General features: G+C 41.5%; 1 protein-coding gene across 1 annotated transcript in view; it reads right to left on the reverse strand.

The window, feature by feature from the left end:
* LOC149805722 (cadherin EGF LAG seven-pass G-type receptor 2-like) overlaps positions 1-21,322 on the reverse strand; it is a 37,081-nt gene that overhangs the window by 5,691 nt on the left and 10,068 nt on the right. The window contains exons 6-7 of the mRNA XM_089934678.1: positions 19,585-19,787; positions 18,427-18,661 (exon numbers count right to left, since the gene is read on the reverse strand). Coding sequence (XP_089790804.1) covers positions 18,427-18,661; positions 19,585-19,787 — 438 coding nt within the window. The remainder of the gene's footprint in view (positions 1-18,426; positions 18,662-19,584; positions 19,788-21,322) is intronic.

Here is a 21,322-nt window from a genome sequence, read left to right on the forward strand (position 1 = left end):
AGAAAACGATCCATTGGGGTGTACCAGCAGGGGAGACTGCCCAAGGGAACCCGGACTTACTTTCAGAAGAGGTACATTGGGATTTTGTGGATTTTCTTACCTCGCAAGAATTTGTTCCGGAACCTTCGTTACCTTCTTCATTACCGCAAGTGGAGAATTTTAGACAGAGACAGAAAGAAGAATTGGAGAAATTTATGCAACGACAAAAGGAAGCGGAACAAGCTTTTCTCCTACAGCAACAGCAACAGCAACAAGAAGAGGTAAGAAAAAAACAACAGCAACAACAGCAAGAAGAAGTAGCAGCAAAGAAACAAGAGGGTGAAAATCAAACGGCTACGGTACTGTTGGACATTTTAGCGGAGTTAAGAAGTCTGAAACAAATGTATCAGACTTCTTTATCACGACCGAAGAGAATACGACCTTCCCGAGCTAAACACGCCAACCCTGTGACTAAGCCTGTCGTACCACCCTTAGTGATTTCAACCCAATCATCAGAAGTAGGCCTTGGCCGTGGCAAAGGCTTATGGCAGTTAAAGTTGATTGGTTAAACTCACCCCTACACCAAAATAAAAAGGCCCTTTTCAGGGCCACCCACATTTCTCGAAAAGAAATACAATTTCAATTTGCCAATAACTCAAGAATAAACCCCACCCATTTTACCTTATAGTACGTGTCTGTGTATGAGTGCTTGAGTGTAGCTTCTTATTTTAAAATCAGAACTCAAAGACACTTACCTTATATCATTCATGTATTCTTTTATCCATTTTTTTACAATCCAATTCACAATTCACCACAGAACACTTTAATTAAAAGTTCATTGACTTCTTCTTTCTCCTTGTTTAGTCTCTCTGTTTTTTTAATTTCTTCACCGTTTTTTCCTCATTTTCTTCCCTTCTTCTTTTCTTCTCCTGTTTCTTTGCTTCTTGTAAACAGAATTGTCTTCTTTCTTCCTCTTCTTCCTCTGAAGAATCCCTCTCTTCTTTCGAAGAATCCCTCTCTTCTTCCGAAGAATCCCTCTCTTCTTCTGAAGAATCCTTCTTTTCTTCTGACTCCTCTTGTTTCTTTTTTGGGCAATCTGGAGACCAATGTCCTTTTTCTTGACAATAATAACAGGTATCTTGACTTTTGTCTTTTTTAGCCCCTGTTTTTTTTCTTTTTTTGACGGTCTGGACACTCTGAAGACCAATGCCCTTTCTTCTGACAGATATAGCAAGTATCTTGACTTTTATCTCGAAAGGAAGGAGAGTAGTCCGTCGGCTGGTCTGAAGAGAATTTTCTAATGACCCCTCGCAAAGCTCTGACGAAACGTTCCATCTGGGTAGTCTCTTCCATTGTTGTGCTCAGCTTGAGAGTGAAATGAATAGTGAAAGGACAAGACACACACCCTTTTTATATACGCTGGTTTGCCAAGACTATAAATTAGTCTATGGTGTTTAAACTTGAGTCATTTGACGTTTTGCACTCAAGATGAAACGATCCCATTCATTCGAGAAGAAAGAAGAAGAAGAAAGTAAGAGGCAGAAACGTGATCTATCGCCTCGTACCAGGGCTGAAATCTTGGCACAAATTCATGCCAGTGATTTTGAAGAGGACATGAGTGAACCAGATTCCGAACCCTCTAAACCAAGTTCACCACCCTTAGTCAACCCTGAAAAGTACTATTCCATTCGAGAGACGGAAAAGCGCTCCTCTAGAAAATTTAGAACCACGGCTTACACCTACACGGTGAAGTTTAAAGATTTCAAGGCCGACGTACCCTTGGAGAAAGCAGAAGGGTTTATCACCGAGATGTGGGATTCTTTGCTCACCGCACTCAAGCGACAATGTCAAGCCAAAGAAGACGATCGCTTGACACTATCCATAGATCACGACGGTTTGAAATCCCCTGTTTGGATCGAGTTTAGCAGACCCGCAGAACTGACCCCTTCCAAAGTCATGGACAAGATACAACAGGTGCAACAATCTAATGACCAGTTTGACATCACCGATGGTAAAGCCACACTGAAAATGGCCCACGTCTCTCCTCCTCAAGGAACTGGATGCAAAAAGATGTTATTGGTGGACGACCTTCGCAACACCAAAAAGAGTCTCGTCCGAATTAACAACCCTCAAGACCAGATGTGTTTAGCCCGTGCCATCGTGGTGGGACGAACCTATGCCAACAAGAACGACACGGTAGAATGGAAAAGAACCTGGAAAACTATTCAACGATGCGATCGAGCCAAACAACGAAATGAAGCAGAACTCCTGTTACAACAAGCCGGACTGTCCAAAGACACACCCTGTGGCATTCCTGAGATGCAAAAATTGCAAGATGCCCTAGCTCCACGCTACACCTTGAAAGTGCACCCTCAAGAAATGCGTGGAACTCTGTTGTTTCGAGGCCAAGATTTTAAGGACGGAAAATACATTCATGTCTATCATCACGATGACCATTTCGATACCATTACCAGTATCACTGGATTCCTGGGATACAGTTATTATTGTGAGAAATGTGACTATGGTTATAAAAATCGAGAGCAACACAAGCATTGTGGAATGAAATGCCCAGGATGTTTGGCCTCTCCACCCTGTCTGAGCGAAGGACCAGTGCCTTGTTCGACTTGTTTGCGCACGTTTGTCAGTCCTACCTGTTACCAACAACATTTGAAAACACAAGGTTCACAGAAGAAATGTGCTTGTCAACTCCTGAGATTGTGCCCTACCTGTGGACAAGGCATACTTACCAATAATGCCAAGGCACACGTATGTCGAGGAAAGAAAAAATGTCACATTTGTCACCACATCGTGGACTTGGAACACCAATGCTACGTGCAAAAATACCAACCCCCACCAGAGGAAGAGGACGGTCACAAGAAGAAAGGCAATTTCATCTTTTTCGATTTCGAATGCATGCAAGAGACCGGCATTCACATTCCTAATTTCTGCGTGGCTCATCGAGCGGGCGAGAAGTGCATTCAAGAACCTATCTTCAGTCATTGCCCTCACTGCAGCAAGATTCCTGGAGGACGTGAAAAAATCTTTCGAGGTCCAAACACGTTAGCCGATTTTGCCCGATGGGTCTTAAACCCCATCGACAAGACGTGGAGCCAAGAGGACATCGAACGTTACGGAGATTGTCATCGTCATGCCACGGTGATGGCTCACAATTTCTCCGGATACGATGGACAGTTTCTTTTGAGGTACTATACGGAACATGGCACCGAACGTCCTAAAGTGATTTTGAACGGAGCCAAAATCATTTTCATGCAAGTGGGACAAGTACAGTTTAAAGATTCGATGAGTTACTTAGCCATGCCTTTGAGTCGAATGCCTAAAACGTTTGGAATGACAGAAATGGCTAAAGGGTACTTTCCACACTTTTTCAATACGGAAGCCAATCAACATGCCGTTCTACCCCATTTGCCTGAGGCTCACTATTACGACCCCGACAACATGCGTACCGAACAACGAGAAGCTTTCTACGCTTGGTACCAGGCTCATGCCTCTGACCCCTTCGACTTTCAGGAAGAAATGTTAAAGTATTGTCGTTCCGACGTGGACATTTTACGGCGTTGCTGTGGAAAATTTCGAGAACTGTTCATGGAACACGGAGGGGTCGATCCTTTGAAAGAATCTTGCACCATTGCCAAAGCGTGTTCCTTAGTGTACCGCCAACGATTCATGCCTGAAAACACCGTGGCTGTCATCAGTCCTCAAACGACCCACTATGTCAAGCGTCAATACTCGGTCAAAGCCCTACGTTGGTTACATTACTTGTGCGACAAGGAAGACAAATGGATTCAGCATGCCCGCAACGGAGGAGGCGAAAAGACCATCGGAACGTATTCGGTCGATGGCTGGGACTTAGAAAACCCCAAGATCGTGTACGAGTTTAACGGTTGCTTATTTCACGGATGTCCCGTCTGCTACCCTGACCGTGACACTAAAAATCAGTTTTTGCAACGAACCATGGAAGACTTGTACCAGGACACTTGTCAGCGACGCCTAAAGTTAGAACAGCAAGGATACCAAGTGGTGGAAATGTGGGAACACGAGTACGATCACCGTTTGAAAACCGATCCCGAGTTTAAACGCCTCGTGGAAAGTTACCAGTTCATGGACCCGCTGAACCCGAGGGATAGTTTGTACGGAGGAAGGACCAATGCCACCTGTTTGCTGTACCAAGCCGACGAAGAGAAAGGAGAAGAAATCAAATACTTGGACGTGTGTTCGCTGTATCCCTACGTGTGCAAATATTGTCGCTTTTCTGTAGGGCACCCGCAATTGTTGACGGAACACATCGACCTGAAAAACATTCGACAATACGAAGGCTTGATCAAGTGTAAAGTTTTGCCTCCCACGAACCTATACCATCCCGTCTTACCTCACCATTGTCAAGGCAAACTGATGTTTCCCTTGTGCCGTACTTGTGCCGAAACGTGCAACCAGGACCAACCTTGCCATCACAGCCAGGAAGAACGTGCCTTGACGGGAACCTGGGTCAGCGTGGAATTGTTCAAAGCTCTGGACATGGGATACCAACTGTTAGAAGTGTACGAAATTTGCCACTTTCCCAAGACACAACAGTACCACAAGGGTGACCCTACTCAGAAAGGCATTTTCGCCGACTACGTGGATGCCTTTTTGAAACTGAAACAAGAAGCCAGCGGCTATCCTTCCTGGTGTCACACTCCCGAAGACCAAATACAATTCAAAGAGAAATACTATGCACAAGAAGGCATCTCTTTAGACCACATCGAAAAAACGAAGGCAGGCGATCGTTTGCCAAAGTGATGTTAAATTGCTTGTGGGGTAAAATGGCACAACGACCGTGTTTACCCAAGACGGAATATTTGACAGAACCTTCCCGCTACTTCCAGATGATTCACGACAAAACCAAATACATGAAACACGTGGACGTCGTTCGAGAGGATTTGATCTTGGTCAATTACGAAGAAGATTTGGACTTTGTACAAGACGACCCTTTTGGAAATGTCATCATTACGGCTTACGTGACAGCTCATGCTCGCTTAAAATTGTACGAAGCTTTAGAACTGTTAGAAGAACGCGTCCTGTACTTTGACACGGACAGTTGCATTTACATCCATCACCCGATTCAACAGCACCCTGACATCGAAGGAGACCGTTTAGGAGCCTGGACAGACGAGCATCCCGACGACAAGATTCTAAGTTTCGTCAGTGGTGGTCCCAAAAATTACGGCTACGAATACCGGGACAAACAAGGAGAAGTGCACACGACGTGCAAAGTGAAAGGACTGACTCTGAATCATCGTACCAGTCGAGTGGTCAGCTTTGGGGTATTGAAAGAAGCCTTGCAATCGGGAGAGGATGGAAACTTTAAAGTGACCACCTATCAACCGAACAAGATTGTACGTTTACCCACTCACCACATCGTCAGTCGACCCTTGGAAAAAGTCTATCAAATTGTATACCAGAAGCGAGTGCGACTTCCCAATCACTTCACCTTACCGTACGGTCACGTCGGTATTGGTCTGTATATGAAAAGGAACCCTAGGCAAGATCGATAGTTCATTGTTCATTGAAGTAACTTACCATGTCGTTGACGAAGAAGAAACCAGATTGGTTAGGAGTCAAATGTTGGACATCACCGAGACCAGGGTTTTGAGGCTTGGACACAAGAGGTGGCCCAGTATGCACGAGAGTTATTCAAGGAAAAAAGTTACTTTTCAACCTGTGTTAGTGACGGTGCCAGAAGAACCCGTCACCCAGGTCAGGACTGTCGTGGACAGGCCTGAAAGACCCTTTCGGGAGGACACTTGTGTGACCTTACCCCCTACTATAGAACTGGTTAGAACTTTACCCAAAACATGTTGTACAGACACTTGTGTTTATTCCACGTTCATGGTTATCATGTGCCTTTTATTCTTGTACTTAAGCCTTTGGCTTTTATGTATTTTTGTCTTTCGTATTCATGTTTGAAACATTCAATAAACGTGTTCTGAAAAAGTATATAAACTCTTGTCTTGTTTGTTTTTCGTGTCACAAGTGACATTTCTCACACCATGGCTACCTCTGCTGTCTCTGCTCCCTCTTCCTCTACTGTCAAAATCATCGACGAACACTTAGATCGTGCCAGTTGGGAGGCTTTGTATCTTCGCCATCCCTTTAACATGCTCATTGCTGGACCTAGCGGTTCGGGCAAAACCGAATTCGTCAAACGTTTGATCGAACATAAACATCATTTGATCGATCGACCCCCTCAACAAATCGTGTGGTGTTACAAAGAGTGGCAATCGGCGTACAGCCTCTTGCGAGAAAGTCAAGGCGATTCCATCGTGTTTGTGGAAGGCATTCCTAAAGAAGACGACGGCATCGTCTCTGACTCCCGTCTAACCCATTTGGTCATTTTCGACGACATGTTAGGAGAAGACGAAGAAGAAATTAAACTGTGGTTCACGCGCAAAGGGCATCACCGTAATGCCAGTGTCGTTTACATCACCCAAAATTTGTTTCAACAAAGTAAAGCCCATCGCACCATCAGTCTCAATGCGCATTACGTGGTCTTGTTTAAAAGCCCTCGAGATAAATCGCAAGTGCAAGTCTTAGCCAAACAGTTAGGAACGCCTTGGCTGACTCAGGCGTACGACGATGCCACTCAAACTCCACACGCCTATTTACGCGTCGATTTGAAACCTACGACTCCCGAGGATTTGCGATTTCGTACCCACTTGTTTCACCACTGGTGCCAAGACGGAGGGCCTGTCCTGTACACGTCTCCGTCCTCGACTTCATTTCACTCCCCATAAAAAATCTATAAAAACCTCAGACCCTTTTTCGTCTGTCTCACTCTCAGTGCGAACATGACGTCCCTTCAGTCGCATCTTCCCGTCAAATTGATTCGTGCCTTGTATGGCATCAGTCGAGAAAAAGATCCACAAACACGAGCTCGTGTCTTAGAAGCTAGTCTCAAAGAAGTCTTACGATGGTTCACGGTGACGGCACGTCAATTACTCCAAGGAATCATTCAGATTCCTCATCAAACCAAACGCTTTTTCGATCGAAACAAAGTCGCTTTGGTCCAACTGGCCGATCCCCGCATCGACACTCAAACCAAAAAACAAATCATTTTGAAACCTGGAGGGAGCGGTACTCTAGGAGGGGTCATCATTCGCTCACTCTTAAGATGGCATCCTAATGCCCCCAAAGTTATACCCAAGACAAAAGTCCAACGAAGCCCCAAGAAGAAAAAGACCAAGTCCCCAAGGAGAACTTCTCCAGTGGCAGGACCCTCCTCTGACCAGACACCACCCCGGAAAAAGAAAAGAAGCCCCCAGAAAAAGAAAAGTCCACAGAAAACTAGTCGCAAGAGAGGCACTTCGGCCAGGACGCAACCTTACACTCGCAAACCACGACCTGCCACGGCGGTGACTGCGTCTTCGGCAGCTTCACGTTTGTCCACTTCTCCGTTAATGACACCCAGAACTGAAGAGTACTTGGAGACGTTGATCACACCAAGAACTTCTTCGTTGATGACCCCCAAAAGAACTTCCCCAGTGGCAGGACCTTCCAATTTAGTGGCAGTGGCTGCTGCTCACAAAGTACCTTCTCCCAAAATCAAAGTTCAAGAAAGATCGGGCATGTTACAAAGTTTACTGGATTTGTCCAAGCAAGAACTGGCTCGATTTAGTCCGTTGCGTACCCCTGCACGACGTGTCATGCCTGTCCTCAAACTGATACGACGTAAAGACAATCAGTGGCGACGCGTTCCAGTATAAAAAAGGCCTGTGACCAAGTCGGGTATCAGTGTTTTTTCGGTGGTCCTGAAGACTCAAAGATGTCACCCTCCAGAAAACCCCAAGGAAAGAAAAGGAAAGGACTGCCACCACGTTTAGCCAAACATGGGGACATGTTATCTGTCCTGTCCAAAGCTTCTCCACCCCTACGAAAAAAACTCATTCAAACGGCCTCCAAAGAGGTCATCGATACCGTGTGCGAATGTTGTTTGAACGTTTTGAAAGGCACGATCCCTTTGTCCAAACACCAGAAACAATGCTTAAGCAAACATCGTCACGTTCTTCGCCAAATGGTTCGAAAGAAAATTCCCATTCGTCAAAAAAAGAAGATGTTAGTGCAACGTGGAGGTATTTTACCTCTCTTGTTAGGCCCCATACTGAAAGGAGTCTTGGGAACCATGTTGGGAGGACTGGTGGGAGCAAGATAAAAAGGCCTTCGGAAGTCCCAAGATCTCAGAATCGACCCCTGACAACCCCATGGAAGGACGAAAACTAGCTTTAGTGCCATACAAACGATGGATGGAATACCATCGGTGGCAAGAACAACGCACCCCGCATTTACCTCCCAATCCCAATTTGAGCGAGATGTCCCAGTTACAACACGAATTGCAGTCCTTGATGGATCGCCAAGATTTGTCCGAAACAGAAAAATCGCAAAAGTACGGTCAACTCTTGCAACGACTGCAACTCTTTCACCAGAAAGCTTTAGACGAAACAGCTCTACCCACTCTGAAAGATTTTAAGACCTTGATGAAAAGTCCAGCACCATCACCAGTACCAGTACCAGTTCCAGTACCACCAGTACCCGTGACCAAGACAGAAAAAGGAGAAGAAGAGGAAGGGTTTCAAACTCCACCAGAAAAAGTACGCAAGTTAACAACACCACCTACCTCCAGAATTGGATGGATTAAAAAGATGATGGCCACCCCTTCTTCCTCACAAGAGAAAAAGAAAGTGAAGACAGAAGTGAAGACAGAAGTGAAACAAGAACCGATATCCCCCGCTCAGACATCCTTCTCCTCTTCGACGCCTATTGCTGGCCGCACACGCAAAGCATTGCAATCCAAGAAAATACCCCAAGAGAAAAAGAGTAGCATCCTCCAAGAGTGGGTGTCTTATTAACACACCAACCAACACAAAAAAAATGGAAAAAGTCTTAGCCAGCATTTACTACGATCCCTCGCATCCTGCAGGTTACGCAGGAGTTCAAAAATTGTATCGTGCTGCCAAAACGCGACTGAAAAGTCTCCGTTTACCTCAAGTGCAACGATGGTTACAAGAACAAGCTACCTACACTTTACACAAACCCATTCGACGCAAGTTTGCCAGAAGTCGCACCCGAGTGGAAGGCATCGATCATCAATGGCAAGCCGATTTAGCCGATGTCTCTCATTTGGCCAGCTACAATCGTGGCTACAAATATTTGTTTTGTGTCATCGACGTCTTTTCCAAATTTGCCTGGGTCGTGCCCTTGACTTCCAAATCGAGCAGCGAGTTAGTGCGAGCCCTGCAACGAGTGTTGAAACAAAGCGGTCGTCACCCTCTTCGATGGCAAACGGACAAAGGCACCGAATTTCTGAACCAAGATTTCCAAAAAGAATTAAAGAAACGTGACATTCATTTTTTTACCACCGAGAATCCCGAAACCAAAGCCAGCATCGTGGAACGTTTTCAAAGCACTTTGAAAGAACGCATGTGGAAATATTTTACGCATCACCACACTCTGAAGTACATCGACATCTTACCGCACCTGGTGCAAGCGTACAACCAATCTTACCATCGAAGCATCGGACGTGCCCCGCAAGACGTGACTCCCGAGAACGAAGTGTTGGTGTTTGAGCGCCTGTTTGGTACGTCCCCGACGAGGGCTGTCCCCAAGAAAAGTGGAGAGTTGGCCGTAGGAGATTGGGTGCGCATTGGCAAAACCAAACGCACTTTCGACAAAGGTTACTTACCTAACTGGACGACCGAATTGTTTCGCGTCACTGGACGAGTGCATGGCCGTCATCCTGCCGTCTATAAATTGGAAGACATGAACGGAGAAGTGCTCAAAGGAACGTTTTATTTGCCCGAGTTACAACGTGTGACCAAAAAAGAAGACGACGTGTACGACATCGAAAGCATTCTCGAACGCAGAACCCGTAAAGTGGGCAAACGACGTGTCAAAGAAGTCAAAGTACGTTGGAAAGGATATCCACCCAGTTTTGATTCTTGGATCGACGCTTCGCAAGTCATCGACTATAAAAAGAAGCGACCATCATGCCTTTTCACACAGCAGACGCAGCTACGTCGACCACTCCTCCTTCCCCTAGTTCTTCTGTGCAAGATTTACAAAAACAACCCTTGTGGGTGTGGTGTGGAGAACGTGTGCCTAAAACGCAAATCGTCTTTTTCTGCCAAATCTTCGTGGTGTATTGTGTCATCGGGGCAGCCATCGCCAATTTGAGTTTGCAACAAGGAGACAAACAATTGTGGACCATTTTATTGAGCAGTTGCATCGGTTACCTGCTTCCTAATCCCTCCCTGAAATTCACCTCGAACGGGAACACCGGGAACCTTGTGTCCAGTGCCAGTGCCAGTCACCACTTCAATCACAACCAGAACCCCATTTTAGACGGAGACACGCCTCTGACGTCCAGTAATATCCCCTCGGACAGCCACAGAACTCTGGAATTATGAGTCACCAAAACCAATTTTACTTAACTTTACCCAGTGACAGTTCCATGGAGGTGTTTCCCAAGAACACGTTGTGCTGTTACACGGCCAAATTACCTCAGGCCATCCAGTTAGATCACGAAGCCCATTGGGAAGTGGCTTTAGTAGAAATGATTCACCCGACCCAAGTCCTCAATGTCCTTCCCAATCAAAATTTTTTTGATGTGGAAGTTCATGACGAGCAAATGCAACAGTGGATGGATAGCAATGTCAAATATGACAAGAAAACCCGTACACAAAAGTACACCACCTATCACTTGTTCATTCCCCCAGGCTATTATTTTAGTGGTCAACATTTGGTCAGCACCATAACCTCCAGGTTTAATGTCGTGTTTCTGAAAGCTTTGGAGCATGTCAACAAAAATGTCACCATGGAGTACCACAAAGCAGCTCGTCGCTTCTTGATGAAATTTGAACGAAGTAAAATCGTGTCCATTTTATTTTGTCCTGAATTGTTTGACATGTTGGGCGGAGACATGGACATGAGAAAGGCCATGCTCAAGAAAAACGAATTATCCATCGTTTACGACAACGAGTCTTTTAGCAAGTTATTTCGTGCCCCGGTAGAACTGAACCAAGGACTGAATTTGATGTTCGTGTATTCCGATGTGGTGGAGTACAACGTGGTGGGACACACCTCCGTACCGTTACTGCGTGTCATTCCTTTCAAAGTGGATTCTGCCACGAACGCTGACGAGGAAGGTGGAAACACTTACCACGTCCACCGCAAATTTGTCCATCCTCACTATTTGCCTGTCAGTAAGTCGTATTTGGTAACGGTCAAGCTTTGCTATAAAAGAAGATCTCAGACAAAATATTCCATTCACCAAAGGAATAGTCACGGTGAAACTCCATTTTCGAAAACGGTTCTCTCACGACTCGTAAGTAAGTCATGTATCCAGTGTACCGAGGGGTTGCTCGACAGCGAGGACACGGTTTAGGAGACATGTTAAAATCGGCCTTTCGTTCGGTGGCCCCGGTGTTGAAACCGATGGTGACACGCGGATTGCACGCCTTGAAAGATGCGGCACTGACGCAAGGCAAAGAATTTCTCCAAAATGTCATCATCGACAAACAAAACCCTAAAGAAGCCTTCATGAGGGCAGGCAAAAATGTCTTGCTGCAAACGGGCAAAGACATTTTAGGCCAACGAGAAACACCTATAAATGCCCTGCACGCTAACGAGTCAGGCATTCAGCAAGGACAAGGCAGAAAGAGACGACGAAGAAAACACCCTTTCACCAGACTTCAAGCGAGAAAGGCCAAGAAAAGAAGAACCGTTCGAGACTCAGACGTTTTCGATTATTGAGAAAAGAGACAAAAAAAATGATGCACCGAGAATCTTGCGCTTGTTCCAAGACGGAACTGGATCTGTTTGCCATGCCCCCTACCATGATGACCATGCAAGAATCCCAGTGGGTGGAATTTCACCCCGTCTCCTCACTGACCGATTCCGCTCCCATCGAGTTTGAAATCAAAGGACAGCCCGAAGATTACATCGATCTGAATAGCAGTTACTTGTACCTGAAAGTCAAAATTCTAGATAAGACTGGAGGTGCTATAGACGATGAAGCAGTAGCTCCCGTCAACAATTTCATGCATTCCTTGTTCAGTGGAGTGGACTTGTACTTGAATAACAAACTGGTCAGTAGCAGCATGGATACTTACCCTTATCGTGCCTACCTGGAAAATCTCTTGACGTACGGAATAGATGCCAAGAACACTCATCTCAATGCCTGTGTGGTATGGGAAGCTGACGAACCTACCAAGTTTGAAATATTGGAAACTGATGAAAAGAAAGACAACAATGATGGATTTCTAGAACGAAGAAAGAGAATCACGGGAGCCGACACAAGTTTAGAACTGATGGATCGTTTGCATTTGGACATGTGGTTGCAAGAAAAGTATTTGCTGAACGGGGTGGATGTCCGCCTGAGACTGAATCGTAGCAGTGCCGCTTTCCATTTGATGGCTGATAGTGACGGTTACAAAACCAAAATCCTAGAAGCCAGACTCTACGTACGCCGTGTGGAAGTGTTACCTAAAGTGGGAAACGACATCAGTCAGACGTTGAGTAGAACGACCGCCAAGTATCCCATACGACGCGTGGAAGTGAAAACCTTCTCCATTCCCAAGGGACAGCGATCCATGATCGAAGATCATCTGTTCCAAGGACAGTTACCCAAACGTTTGATCGTTGGTATCGTCGAGAATACAGCCTTCAACGGAGCTGCCGAAAAAAATCCTTTCTACTTTCAACACTTTGGCGTGTCCAAAATCGAAGTCAGTCGCGATGGCAAGACCTTGTGTACCCGACCTTTCGAACCTGACTTTACCAAGAAGAATTACTTGAGATCGTACTTGTCCCTGTACGAAGCCACCGGACAGTTAGGAACCAATACCAGTCACGGTATTACGTACGAGGATTATGCAGGAGGCTACGCTTTGTGGGCTTTCGATTTCACTCCAGACCAAGGCAGCGACGAGGGACATTTCCACCCTATAAAATCCGGCCAGATTCGTGTGGAAATTCAGTTTAAAGACCGAGACCCTGATGAAACGGTGAACGTCATCCTGTATGCAGAATTCGATAATACCATAGAAATCAACAGTTTGAGAGAAGTCATCCTAGATTACTAGAAACCATGGAAGACTGTTATCCCTCTTTACCTAATGGAGAAACTTTTAGTGTTGGATTATTGTTAAAAAATGTTAGAGTTCTTGTTGTTTAGTGTTAAGTGATTTTTGAATTAAAAAAATGTTGTGTTTTGAAAAAAATTGTTTGATGTTATATTGTTGGATTATTGTTAAAAATGTTAGAGTTGTTGTTTAGTGTTAAGTGATTTTTGAATAAAAAATGTTGTGTTTTGAAAAAAATGCCTTTGTCTTTTGTTTAGCTATAAGAATGTTGGATTGATGCTCTTTCATTTCTTACTATCCCTCTCATGACACTCACTAAACGTTGCGACTCAAAAACCGTGTGGGGGATGTTTTCCTTCACGTCCGCGCTTTAACTTTAAGAACCGGGTTGTTTCCAGTCTAACCATCCATTGTCGACTCATCCTCCTAAGAAGATGTGCTCCAAACTAGCTAAACTCAACGAAGCCTACGTGAATTTGCATAGGGTCAGACACAGTCTGATACCGAAGCCAGAAGAAATAGAGAATGTGAGAATGTTAAAAATCACTGAAGACCTGATAGAAGAGCTCTTCAGAGAAGAAATGAACAGGGAAAAAGAAGAATGGACAGAGAAGTACAGACTTCAGAGACAGCAGCAACAACAACAACAAGAGCAGCAGCAGCAGCAACCTGAACCTGACAGAGGCTTTGTCGATTGCCGTATCGACACCAAAGAGTTCTTCTTTTCTTTCCGAAGAAGCAGACCTATCGCCAGAAAGTCTATCCTCAGAGGACATCGCATTCTTAGAAACTAAAAAAAGAATGCCATAGCAAACAAAAAAAAACAGCCCTTTTCAGGGCTACCCCAATACTCTAGAAAAGAAATAACGATCGATTTGCCAATGTGTGTAGGTAGAGTAGTGTGAAAATAAACACTAACTCTTTTTTAAAAAATGTGAGGGTATGTGTTTGTGTGTTAGTAAGTGCTTAAGTAAGTTGGTATGAATAGTAGATTAAAATCATGTTTTTTTGGTGTTTGAGGTGTATATTTGGAGTTAGATTGGATTGCTTTGCGTATGTGGATAGTCTAATGAAGTGATTTATAAAAAATTTTAAAATAGTGATGGGTAGCATAAAAAAGTGAGTGTTTCTTTTAGGTCCGCGCGTTGTTGGTTTTGGTCATGATGTAGGTAACATCAATTTTATGTTTTTTTAGGGGGATGTTTTCCTTCACGTCCGCGCTTTCACTATAAATTGAAACTCACTGGGCAGTCTAGCTACCCTTGTTGATTGATCAACACCAAAAATGAACACGAGACTGTCTAAACTGTTGGAACTTCATGTGCATCTGGAATATGCCAGGCGCCTGTTGAAGGAACTGGCCGCGGAAGCCATTGTGGAGGAGGGAAGGATAAGAGAGGAGGAGGAAAGAAGAAAAAAAGAAGAGGAGGAGAGAAGATATAAAGAAGAAGAGGAAAGAAGATACAAAGAGGAGGAGAGAAGAAACAAAGAAGAGGAGGAGGAGAAGGAAAAGAAGAGAAGAAGAATAAATTTCAGAATCCCAGAGAGTGAAAATTGGGATTCTGAAGCGACATATCCTGCCTCTGCTCTCTCCCCCAAAAAAGTAAAAAGTAACTGGGGGATAAGATGTGTATGTGGCGCCAGACCTGGAAGGTGCCACCATTAACCAGGTGTCCATGAAGTTCCAAAAAAACAGCCCTTTTCAGGGCTACCCAATACTCTAGAAAAGAAATAACCATCAATTTGCCAATGTGTAGGTAGAGTAGTGTGAATATAAACACTAACTCTTTTTTAAGATAGTGTGAGGGTATGTGTTTGTGTGTTTGTGTTTGTGTGTTTGTGTTTGTACCCGCTCACGTACGATTGTGTGGATAGTAGATTATGGATTTGTTTATTGTTTCTTAGCGTATGTGTTTGTGTTTGTGTGTTTGTGTTTGTGTGTTTGTGTTTGTGTGTTTGTGTTTGTACCCGCTCACGTACGATTGTGTGAATAGTAGATTATGGATTTGTTTATTGTTTCTTAGCGTATGTGTTTGTGTTTGTGTGTTTGTGTTTGTACCCGCTCACGTACGATTGTGTGGATAGTAGATTATGGATTTGTTTATTGTTTCTTAGCGTATGTGTTTGTGTGTTTGTGTTTGTGTGTTTGTGTTTGTGTGTTTGTGTTTGTACCCGCTCACGTACGATTGTGTGAATAGTAGATTATGGATTTGTTTATTGTTCTTAACGTATGTGAAGAGTATAGTTTGGGTTTTGTAAGCGCTCACGTAAGATTGTGTGGATAGTAGATTATGGATTTTGTTTATTGTTTCTTAGCGTATGTGGAGAGTATAGTTTGGGTTTTTATTATATGAAATGAGAAAGTATAGTTTGGGTTTTATTATATGAAATGAAAAAGTAGGGGGATGTTTTCCTTCACGTTCGCGCGTTGTTTGGTCATGATCTAGGTAAGATCAATTTTACGTTTTAGGGGGATGTTTTCCTTCACGTACGCGCTTTAAGTATAAGAACCCACAGTATTCGTCGTTCAAACCATTCTGCAAAGAATAAAAAAAGAAGATGGCTTCTAACCAAATGGACAAAATACAAACATTACAAGACGTTTTAGACAACTTAGGAATGATGGAGCAGATGTTAATAAGACTGGTTGAAGACCATTATTCCTATAGTCCCCATCGTGTAAAGATGGAAATTAATAACTTAAAAAAGGTAAAGGACAAGATTAGTGGTGTCATGAAAGAGATAAAGGAGGAGAAGGAGGATGAAGAGGAAAGAATAAGAATAAGCAAATGGAACGAAAAGATTGAAAAAGAAGAAGAAAATGAGAAGAGGAAGAAAGAAGAGGAGGAAGAGAAGAAGAAGAAAGAAGAGCAGGAGAAAAAGAAAGAGAAGAAGAGAAAGAGTGTTGGAGATAAAATAAGAACTTGGTGGAGAAAAAGAAGAAATTAGAAGCAGAAGAAGAAGAAAACCCAAAGGCCCTTTTCAGGGCCAGCCATATTTCTCGAAAAGAGATAGCCTTTCCATTGCCTACCCTTTTTTAAAATTTAAATTTAAATTTAAATTTAAATTTAAAAATTTTTTTAAAAAATCCCAAAAGTCCAAACTCTATTCCCCATGTTAATTTCCCCTTGTCGCTAGACAGACCCACACTATAGTTCCATGTTAAATTCCCTTTGTCGCTAGAGTGACCCACGATTTTTCTCCATGTTTATTTCCCTTGTCGCTAATCTGACCCACGATTTTTCACCATGTTAAATTTCCCTTGTCGCTAATCTGACCCAGGGGTCTCTGTAATGCTAATTCCCATTGTCGCTAATGTACCCCACTTAACTACTTTGGTACACGTTTTAGGTATTCTAAGATGGAATATGTCTGGTATATGTTTTGGGTATTCTATGATGGAATATGTCTGGTATATGTTTTGGGTTTCTATGATGGAATATGTCTGGTATATGTTTTGGGTTTCTATGATGGAATATGTTTGGTATTTGTTTTGGGTATTCTAAGATGGAATATGTTTGGTACATGTTTTGGGTATTCTAAGATGGGATATGTCTGGTATATGTTTTGGGTTTCTATGATGGAATATGTCTGGTATATGTTTTGGGTTATTCTATGATGGAATATGTCTGGTATATGTTTTGGGTTTCTATGATGGAATATGTTTGGTATGTGTTTTGGGTATTCTAAGATGGAATATGTCTGGTATATGTTTTGGGTATTCTAAGATGGAATATGTCTGGTATATGTTTTGGGTTTCTATGATGGAATATGTCTGGTATATGGTTTGCGTTATTCTATGATGGAATATGTCTGGTATATGTTTTGGGTATTCTATAATGGAATATGTCTGGTATATGTTTTGGGTTTCTATGATGGAATATGTTTGGTATATGTTTTGGGTATTCTATGATGGAATATGTCTGGTATATGTTTTGGGTTTCTATGATGGAATATGTTTGGTATATGTTTTGTGTATTCTATGATCGAATATGTCTGGTATATGTTTTGGGTTTCTATGATGGAATATGTCTGGTATATGTTTTGGGTTTCTATGATGGAATATGTTTGGTATATGTTTTGTGTATTCTATGATGGAATATGTTTGGTATATGTTTTGTGTATTCTATGATGGAATATGTCTGGTATATGTTTTGGGTATCTATGATGGAATATGTTTGGTATATGTTTTGTGTATTCTATGATGGAATATGTTTGGTATATGTTTTGTGTATTCTATGATGGAATATGTTTGGTATATGCTTTGGGTATTCTATGATGGAATATGTCTGGTATATGTTTTGGGTTTATATGATGGAATATGTTTGGTATATGTTTTGGGTATTCTAAGATGGAATATGTCTGGTATTAACATAGGAAAAGAAAACATCCTCTACATATCCTCTACATATTAGGCTCAGACATTCAACAGTAACTGAGAATTTGAAATAGTCAGCTTAACATGGCGATGATCCCGCTATATTTCCGCTCTGCAATTCTTACTGAGGAAAGGACAGCCAAGCGTAAAGCTGTTTGCATTTGCAACGTGCACAATGAAATAAAGTTGAGATATGTCTATGGTACTTGCATGTACTGTAACGGATATATCTTTATCTGCGGAAGTTATAAAAATCATGCACTCGAAAGATTAGTCTGAACAACTCTAATGTACACTAACTTATCAGTGATCAAGATAGTGTAAGTTAATTTTACCAATGTGGGCAATACTAGCTTCTAAAAGTACAATAAATAAATTCTAACATATCTATAAAGTCAAAACATTATCTTCTCGTTTGTTTGTTTCTCTGTTGATTTTCAATTTACCTTTGAAGTCCACCAAATGAAAATAACCAAGCAGCTTTTTATATATGCACATCTGTAATATGGTCAAGGCGTATTCTCTAAAACCCAAATTTCACACATCAATCATGTACCAAAGAAACGAAAGTAAAAGTTCTTTTAATAATACTTATACAAAATCTTTATTCAATAGACAGGGTCACTGGTGAGGAAAATATAGGAAAATTTTATTCTTTGAAAATTGAACTCTGATCAAAGTACGAAACTGATAAGCGGAACCTAATACTGTGTGAGAATCGACGTGATGCGGTGCATTTCTGGACATCATGTTAAATGTCATAAAGTGTTGGTCAAAGTACTGAAGAAAAGATATGTCCGCTCCCAACCTATTCATATTATTTAATTTTAAAAAATTTGCATTTAAAAAAGTGATATTTGTTTCTGGGGGAATTTAGCATTTTTGAGAATTGAATGAAGCCAAACAGATACTACTTTCCATTGACTTTCCACATACCTATGGATACTGACAATGTTGCTGTAGCTGTCAGTCCTCCGCTGTCTCGTGCAGTAACGATGCATGTGATTGCCGTGGGAAGGCCTGGTTTATCTAAGTCATAATTAATTGCATAGGTCAGCAATCCCGTGCTTGGAGCCATAGTCATATAACCCGAATTTGACCCACAATTCATGGAATACGAGGCACTGTCACCTACATCGGTATCTATCACTGAAAACCCCGGATTCATTTGCTACAAAATGAAAAAATTGATGTATTGAATCTCGCTCGATGTAAATGAAAATACTTGTCACAGTATAGTCTTTAGTCCAGGGTATGACTGTGAATATTTAGTAAATCATTAAAATTGCTGAATGTACCAGATTTCCGACGTTTTATATGGGTCTAAAATGTTATGATCTTCAGCATGAACTAAAAGTAATTCCCTATATCAGACAATCGTGTATAATGTCGAGTAATTCGTATGAATCCAGAACTAACATTATGGTCCAAGCAAATGTCTTATTACGCTTGACAAGAACAATTACAGATATGTATCAGTTGCACAACCATTCGGTACTTTTTCCGTTTTAATAAATTGGTTTCGAATAATTTCTTTCATTTTAGCTTAAAAAATTAATACAAAAGTAGTAAGAGGTTTAAGAAAATGCATCTTGGTCTCTGGAGCTAGACACATTGGCGTCGCATTGGAAGGACAATTATCCAATCAATCCCCAGACAAAGGGGTCGTCGTCGTGATTTTTTGTGTGCAACTGAAATATTTTATATTATTTCTACTTCTCATTAGGGTAAGGAGTCCGATTTTTCACAAAATACATACGTAGGAACGGGTAGTAGTGAAACTGACAATTAACATAAAAACTGTTCTCTGTGTAGCAAAGTAGAGGCACCATTCAAGAGCATTGCTCCCAGGAGCCTCAAACTCTCGCGCCGCTTCTGTCAGAACGCGTAATCTAGCAAACGGTAGAAAAGAGGAAAGCGATTAAAAACCGACTATATATCCACTGGAAACAGAAAACCAAGCAAATTAGGTAAGTAATAATCAAAGATGAATCAATAAAGTTATAATCGACATCATCCGTATTCTGACGTTGTCATTCGTTGAGTTAAAAAATTGAGGAAACTGCTCAACTATGTATCATAGCTTTTGCTTACCTGTCCCGAATTTCCCTCATTAGTGTAAACCCTGTATAGTGACTGGGAAAAGAACAAGTCTTCGTTTTGATCGGTCACATGCACTAGGATAATTTTGTCGGTAGTCAAGATTCTGTCTGAGACATGTACATACAGTGCAAAAGATGTAGCCGTTATGGTCTCATAATTAATCGCATTTGTCGTTGATGTCGTTATTAGTCCGGCTGAAAGAAAAAAAAATCCTTTACAAAAGGAATCAAGTTGAGTTGATGCTGGAATAAATGCAGTAATACTTCATCAAACAATTATTATGTCACATATATAAAAAGAGGAATATTAATTTTAATATAACGCAAACAAATAAATGAATGCACATTTAATTAAAGACGTTAATTTTAGCATTTTAATAACCATAACTGTAACGTTATAGCAATGCTATTCTCCGTCGTTATTAATGATGAGCCAAGTATAATCTTGATTCAGCGAGGATTTCGATTTGTTTCTGAAGTACCAAGCTGGAAACATCTCCAAATTTGCCCTGATCTGGATTATTATATCGTAATTAGCAAGTAGATACAGACTATGTGAATTAGTGCTTGACATAGTCATTGTTTACTCCGTACTCCTGACGAGGATTCGTATTTGACTCCATAACTCACTTCTTCTCTAAACCTATTTACTCAGTTTGAAAGGCGCCCCTCATAAATAATGCGACATAATGATTACTAACTCCAAGAAGCCCTTAGCGGTTGCAATAACAATTGAAAGTAGTCCAAAATGTAGTCTTTCGAGATACACCCGAGGTTGCGAAGTAGGTATTATAAGAATTCCGACACATCATCCATATTTACTGCAAATACGACGGTGCTAAATGTATAAATATATTTTCAACGCATTTAGAAAAACAGACTGTAAAGGACGAGATTTAAAAATACACTAGTAAATATGCTTAGTTATTCGTGTCTCATTCCTTTTGAAGATAATATGATTAAATTGATAGCAATTAATAGACTGCAATATATTGCAGACCGACAATGTGGTATAAAAGTGACAATTTGAGATTGTCGTGTCATCAGACAATTTAAACAGTGCATGTATTCAAATATTAGCCCTGTTTTCAAATGAGAACGGTCTGAAAGGAAGTGCAAAACTGTGGCAGTGGATAACTCAGATGTTTTTTTTATCTAGGGAATGAATTACTATATATATATATATATATATATATATATATATATATATATATATATATATATATATATATATATATATATATATATATAATTCTGTTTACTTTGATAGTATTTTATAAACGGACCAAACTTACTTCTGATCAGCAGTCTGTAGTTTGCAAATTCAAAAATTACCGGGATGCTATTATCCAATGTAAAATGAGATGACGTTTTTTTGCGTTGTTCTTCAAGAACAACGTTAAAATATTATGTTGTTATTGTTGTTTAAAAACAACGTGTGCGTAAAGCTTTCATTTATCGTGAAACTGTATCGGTAAAAATCTTTGACAAATTTGAAAACATTAATTTTCCCGCGAGCACAAAACATTTGTATTTCGTATTGGGACCAAAGCGTCGCAAAGTAAAAGAATATCCATCTTTCTTTGTTTGCTTGTCTTTTTTCACATTATTCTATTTGACACTTATTTACATATTTGTATCGGTTTATTTTTGTTGTTGTTCATTTTAAATATTTTCTCAGTGATTTGAAAATTTACCTAAGTCAAACAATCATTAAATATTTCATACTA

This window comes from Sinohyriopsis cumingii, chromosome 2, assembly GCF_028554795.1.
Source record: "Sinohyriopsis cumingii isolate HCF-2022 chromosome 2, ASM2855479v2, whole genome shotgun sequence".
NCBI lineage: Eukaryota > Metazoa > Mollusca > Bivalvia > Unionida > Unionidae > Sinohyriopsis > Sinohyriopsis cumingii.